Raw genomic sequence first — 7,048 nt, 5'->3', positions numbered from 1 at the left:
GGTTAAAAAGGAAAAGCTTATATATAGTCGAGGCTCTAAACAATCAAATTAGAGCCTACCTCAAAACTTACACTAGAAGAGGTTGTTTTGGTGCCAAAATATCCTCAAATTGATCATCTGAACATCAAAGTGCATGGATATAAGAAAAAATAGATTTGACATTTTGGAAATAGTGCATATTGTAAAGCATTTTGGAACTGTCGATTCTCAAAATTTTCAAATTCTCATAGATATGTTCCATCTATACTATTTTTAAAACTTTAAATTTTATAATTAAGAATAAAAATATAATTTAAGAGGAACCGTTTGTAGTCAAATGTTTTATTTGTTTTCATGTTATTGAATATTCTTAAGAAATTAAGCTAAAGCTACGGCAGACCTCCTATAAGAATATCCCGATTCTTCTCATCATTGTTATACGCTTCATGCGTGATCTGAGAGTCCACCTGTATATCGATTAAGTGGAGCCTCTCCAGCTCTACCTTAACACTGTCAGATTACAAATATGCAAGGCAGGGAGCAATCGGACAGGCAATGGGTTATTGATGTAGTGAATGGGAATGTCAAATTAAACCGAGAGGAAGAGGCGGAGGAATGGACACATTGTTGTATTTACAAAATCCCGTCCTACCTCCATGACTTCCATGAAGGGTCCTTCGCTCCCAGGCTTGTTTCGCTGGGTCCACTGCACCACGGCAGCCCTCACCTTCAACCCATGGAGCACCACAAGCGTCGTGCACTCCTCCACTTCCTTGATCGCTCGAAACACTCGCCCGACGTCTACCTCAAGGCCCTCGAAGCTGTGGAGCGGAAGCTCAGGGCCTGCTATGAGTGGCCTGATGAGCTGCCCGTAATGGAGAGCCCTGACTTCCTTAACATGATGCTGCTTGACGGCTGCTTCTTGCTTGAACTCCACCGCACCACCTCAGATGAGGACACATCAGGCTACACAGACGATGACCCGGTGTTCGGCCCCAATAGGGCGGATTTCTTTGCGGACAACAAGACTCACGACCTGGTGCTGTTGGAAAACCAAATCCCGTTGCTGGTCTTGCAGACTTTGTTGGACCCCTTGGGGGAACGCTCCCAGGCCGTCGAGGCGCATAAGGTGGCGTATGAGCTCTATTGGAGTGATAAGTACACTTCGATGCAGGACAAGAGGGGGATGCATCTGCTTCATGTTTACCAAATGACGACGCCGTGGGGCGACATTCCTGAAGTGGAAGAGGGGCTAAAAAACGCGGAGCCTTATCACAAGAAGGTACCATCAGCCACGGCGCTACATGACGCAGGGGTAAGGTTCCAAGTGAGCCCGAGCGATGGCAGCATGGACTTCAGTTTCGACGGCGGGGTGCTGAAGCTACCCTATGTTGTCATTACCCCATCTGAGGTTTGTATTCGTTAACACAATCATAAGGATGGCTATTTAACATTTTACAGGTTTTTTGGTTGAATTTCAAAGGCTAGAGAAGGGCAAGAACATTAAATATCTAAATTATGCATTCTTTTGATAATGTTTTCAATAAAGATAAATTTTTTAATAAAATATAAATTTTCTAACAATTTTCCATTAAAGTTTGTACCCTCTTGAAAAAGGGCTAGATTGTTTTTGGTTATTGAGAGGAATTCTGTAGGATGTCAATCTTTTAATCCGTACAGCTGCGACGAACAAATTTATTAAAAGATTTTTGGTAACTCTTAATGCTAAATGGTTATCCGAGACCCGAATCATTCACATCCGGACCCGTGTCGAATCGGTAGATTGGTTTGAAGAATCGGCAATTTTTTTTTCAAATTTTTTTCAAAAAATCATTGTAATTCTCTAAAAATAATGTTTTTTTGATTTCTAAAATAAATTAGGAGTGGTGCATTATGTACTTTCATTACGTTGTAAAAATAGGTAAATTTTTAGAAGCTGTTTTTCTTTCTGGATATTTGTATAATTATAAATTAAAATATAGAATTATAATATTGCATCAAAATAATTGAAAAATATTAGAAAACACTTCCATATAACTTAAAAATATTTTTAATGTATATAGAAATAATTATATTGACATAAGTTTAACATAATTATAAATAAGAATTTCACATAATTATGTTAATTTTTGTAATTATTATATGCAATTTTGTTATTGTAATTATATTGAATTAAAACTTAATTATATGTACTTTATTTTTGTATATTATAAAAAAGAAATAAGGTATTTGTTATTATTTATTAAATTTATAAGTATATTAATTTAAAATTACAATCTAAAGTAAATAAAAATTTCAATATAGCAACAACAATTTTAACATAATTTTATAAATAAGTTTATATTTTTTATATATTTATATTCATTTAACATAATAATATTAATGTAATTTTCATGTGATCATATTGACATAATTAAAATTACATAATGGAGAGCCAACTATGAAATTTGTTATATGTACTTTCTTAGTAGAGGGCCAACTCTTTTCATGTATAATCTATTTTTTGTAAGTTTATATGGAATTTTATTTTGTAATTATGTATAATTAACACTTACCATAATTGTGTGAAACAAACTGGTACGCATTGCTCACGAATCGCGAACATTGAGTTGAGTGCATGTGGTGCGCAATTATTCAAGACTGCTTACGGAGGGTACTTACGTGTTTGGAGAAACATGGGGCAATTCATACGGTTCATAAAGTACGCACCACCCGTCATAATTGCATGCAACAAACTAGACGCTTTGCACATGAATCGTGCACGTTGAGTTGAGTGCGTGAGGTGCGCAAGTACACAAGACTATGTATGGAGGGCACTTATGTGGCACATCATACGTACATGTTGGGGGAACATGGGGCAAATCTTACAGCACATAAGTGTACACCACCCGTCATAATTACGCGCAACAAACCAATGCACTTTGCGCTTGAATTGCGTGTGTTGAAAATTGAAACACTACTGGACAACTGTGACTGTGTGATGAAGTTTGGATGGTGACGAGAGTAGACGGAATCACTATTCATTTTCTCCAATAGGCTTTTTGTAGTATCTATATATATATATATATAAAATAAACACTTGCAAAGTATTTTTGGCTAAACATATCATTGTGTTGGGATCTTTAGAAAAGAAAAAATAATATTAACTCATTGGATATTTAAAAGTAAAAACTTATATTACTTTTTAGGATCTTTTTTTTAAAAATATAATACTTATTCATGGGATATTTTAAAAGAAAAACGGAAAACTACATCGGGCATGGGCACGTTTACTCCATACATCTACTTTAAAATTTATTTTCAAGTTGCTTTATCCATTATTCCATATCATATGTATGAATTTATCTATCTATTTTTCTAATTTTATTAAAGCAAGATTACAAGTTCATGGTTCTAAACGCTATATTTTTACACAAACTAATTATTACTCATTAGGTCTATATAGTTGTAAGGGTCTATATATTTGATCTGAAACTATTTTACATTTCCTCTTTTTCTCACAATAGATTTGAGTTAGAGAGATCCATTTTATTGAAATAAGCTGCATTTTAAATTTCATTTGACTATAAAGTGACTGTAATGGATAACAAACACTCAGACATGAGATAGGTTCTCAATACATGTGTATTTTCAATAAAAATAATTAAAAACTGTAATGCAATAAAACTTCTTTTTCTAAAAAAAAAAAGCTAGTAGACTATAATTTAAGAATTTTGGTTATTTTTTGAAATTTTTGTAACGTCAGATCTTGTCGATTTGCCCGATCCTCCAATCTGAATTGTTGATCCACCGATCCGACCTAGTCTTCGGGATGGGTGATTCAAATCACAAATCAATTTGTTTTCAAACCATGATTACAGGCATTGCAGCAGGTGCAAAGACCGAAGTATAAGTATTCAAATTTGGGATAAAATATAATTTTGTCAAAGTCAATTCATACAAACAAGCGTGAATTATGTACAGACAACAAAAATTATTAAAATACGAAATGAGTCCAATTTTGGGGTAAAATTACGTTCAAGGTTGATCAACCTGAGTTTTTTTATTTTTTTCAAAATTTCTCCTCGGTAGAAAGATAGCATCCTCGGACAGCAAATTTTTTGTTTTTTTTAGTTTTTCGATAGTAGGGTTGTGCCCTAATGTCTATGGTAGTGCTCCGTCGGTCTCATGATAGCATCATGAGACCGCCTTTTTTGGTGCATTTCAAAGTGTTCCAAGGTTGGCTTCCTCGGACCAGAAAGACTTACTTTTTTAAGCATTCAAAGGTGGTCTGTGCTGCCCATTCTCAGACCGCCTTTTCTACTGCTCTTCACGGTGGTTTGAGGTTGGCATCCTCGGACCGACTTCTTTGGTTCTCTTTAAGAGGGCCCGAGGTTATCATCTTTGGACCACATTATCTCATTTATTTGTTAAGAAATAAGCTGGTCTGAGGATGCCAACCTTAAACTACCTTGTAGACTGGCACTGCCCCTCACACTAAAACACTGTCCTACTAACGAAACAGACAAAAAATAATAATAATTAAAAAGTGGTTTGAGGATACTATCATTGGACCGAAAGGTAATTTTTTAAAAAATAAAAAATATGGGTTGACTGACTAATTTTCATCCAAAATTGTCCCATTTTGTATTTTTCTATTTTTTGTCCATACATAAATTAGTTTACAAACAATATTGATTGAATTTAAATTCATTTAATATTCCATGCTCTCTATCCATTTTATGATTCATATTTTATTTGATTTTTCAGAATCCATTTTTTTCCAAGCTTTAAGGATTTTTAGACCTCTTGGGAATGCAAGTGCAAACTCACGCGTGTTGATTAGACTCGCCCAAGTTGAAAGAAAAGAAAATGCTGAAAAATGAAAATAATTTTTTTAAAATTTGTATACTATTGAAATCCATTTCGGGCTAAAAATAGAGAAGTTATATATATATATATATATATATATATAAATAAATAAATAAATAAATAAAAGAAAAGGAAAAACTTGGGTCGATCCTTATTTGTTTTAACTTTTTATGGCATTTGGAACAGGAAACCTTTCTATTGAATGTGATGGCATTTGAGCAGTTGCATGTGGACATGGATAATCCAATAAGCTCAGTCGTTAAATTGATGGATAATCTGATAGACACAGCCAAAGATGTCCAACTGCTAGTAGATTCAGGCATAATAGAGAATAGGATGGAAAGTGACCAAGAGGTGGCTGAGCTCTTCAATCGGGTCACTAAGGGAATGGCCTTTTTTGAGAATTCCAACCTAAAGGGGGTGCGGACGCGGCTGATCCGCCACTGCAAGAGGCGTCAGAATTTGTGGAGGGCTCGCTTCGTCAACACCTACCTTCGCGACCCATGGACGGTTATAGCGTTGCTGGCAGCGGGGCTCCTGCTGTGTCTAACATTGCTTCAAACTGTGTGTTCGGTGCTCAGTTATATTAAGTAGTTTATTGACTGCCATCGTTGCTCGTGATAAGTCTTGGTAGTTGTCAGGTTAAAGTAAATGTTTAGCTGTCGGTTTGACAAGAGTAGAGAGAGAGAAGGTTGATCATCTTTTTAACAGTGTATCTCATTAATAAAAATAAGACTTATATCTCTCTGGACTCTGATGTGCTTTAGTCTCTGGTGTGTACATGGTGGTTTTGTTTGTATATCGCTAATTTTGCACAATTGTTCTTTGTACGCGTGCTGTGTGTCTCAACAATGCCAATTTTGAATCTTCTTCTTCTGAAGCGTTTTTGGTTTTTGTTTTATGAAAAAGTATTTTGATCCTAATGCTTATGCAAGTTGAAATAATGCATCTTTAGAAATCAATACCACAAGTTGTCTAATCTCAAGATAAGAACAAGCGTAAATGAAGATGACAAATGGGAAAAGAATACGTCCAAGAAGATATAATTCTACCTTAAGAATTTATGAACTTTTGATCTCTCGAAATTAAAAGTTAGAATCACCATAAACCATCACATGAGGAAAAGCTTGTTATTTTCGTTTTCATATGTTTTAAGCCCCTCAAAATCCGAAACGCATTACAATTCTAAATGGATATGAACCATTAAATTACTATAGTTGTTTCTTATTTTATCCCATGCCTATAAAAAGACTAAAATCTAATACTGTTTATGTAATTAAACAGTATAGCCGAATCTTTTAGTAAAAGACAATCGGCGCTTATGACTGTTGTTGAAGTCATTTTCGAACCTTTTACTAGAAGGTAAAGTTGTTTAAATTTAAAAAGTACCATAATTCCACTTAAAAAAAAATAAAAATAAAAATAAAAAATCAATCATACACTTTTCAAATAACAAAAATGACGAAGCTCATTTTATCTGCATGGAATAAAATAAGAGGCAATCAAAGTAATTTAATAGTTCACACTACATTCTAAATTTAACATTAAGGATTTTCAGTAGTTTAGCCATAAAACCCTTATTTAAGCGAGAACTAATCTTAGAAGCTTCCTACAAAGTCTTGGCCATCCACTCCCTTTTAATTCCAATTCTTAGGCGGGCAACAGGACAAGCCTGGGCCTGGTCTTCCTGCCCTAGTCCCCATGCTTCCCTGTCTCTTTGATATGAGATTTCAATCTCCAGCCTGCTTTTTGTTTGCCTCTATTTTGAGTCCCCATTAATTTTAAGGTCAGATTTGTTTTTTTCCTTTTCTTTCTATTGCCTCTCTCTCTCTCTCCCCTCTTTCTCATTTCTTTCCTTTCATCTCTTCACTTCATCCCTCTCTTTCCTTTACCCTTAATCCAAGATCAACATTTTCCTCTGACCACCAGCTATTTGTTGTGCGAGGAAGCTCTTTAAACCCGATGCGTTGATTTTTTGGCAAATAAAGTACGTAACATATATCACAAGAATATTGGTTCACGCTAAAAGAGCTACATCTACGGGCACGACAAACATAAATCTACTATGCCAATAAAAATTACGTCAAAGATTTTGGAACAAACCTTGACAAACTATCCAAGTCGAGCAAACCCTTTTAAAAAACTATCTATTCCTTCTCTATACTAAAGGTAATATCGACAACACTTTTCTCTCTTAATAATAAGAAAACAACCCAAA

The 7,048-nt window shown here is 34.8% G+C and overlaps 1 protein-coding gene across 1 annotated transcript; it reads left to right on the top strand.

The window, feature by feature from the left end:
* The first annotated feature begins 407 nt into the window (after positions 1–407).
* On the top strand, positions 408–5,573 carry LOC18423539 (UPF0481 protein At3g47200). Its single transcript, XM_006828140.4, has 2 exons — positions 408–1,390; positions 5,017–5,573. The coding sequence occupies exons 1-2, from the start codon at positions 506–508 to the stop codon at positions 5,422–5,424; spliced, it is 1,293 nt and encodes a 430-aa protein (XP_006828203.3). The 5' UTR covers positions 408–505; the 3' UTR covers positions 5,425–5,573.
* The last annotated feature ends 1,475 nt before the right edge of the window (positions 5,574–7,048 follow it).

The sequence above is a fragment of the Amborella trichopoda genome, chromosome 8 (assembly GCF_054954075.1).
Source record: "Amborella trichopoda isolate Santa Cruz 75 chromosome 8, AtrichopodaSantaCruz75HAP2 v2.0, whole genome shotgun sequence".
In the NCBI taxonomy this organism is placed as follows: Eukaryota; Viridiplantae; Streptophyta; class Magnoliopsida; order Amborellales; family Amborellaceae; genus Amborella; species Amborella trichopoda.
Note: the sequence above shows the minus strand (reverse complement) of the source record. Positions and strands in the feature narration are given on the sequence as shown.

Excerpts from the sequence above, each read along its gene's own strand:
- LOC18423539 (XM_006828140.4), top strand. The coding sequence starts at position 506 with ATGCAAGGCAGGGAGCAATCGGACAGGCAATGGGTTATTGATGTAGTG. Across the intron at positions 1,391-5,016 it reads TTGTCATTACCCCATCTGAG|GAAACCTTTCTATTGAATGT; the intron begins GTTTGTATTCGT and ends CATTTGGAACAG.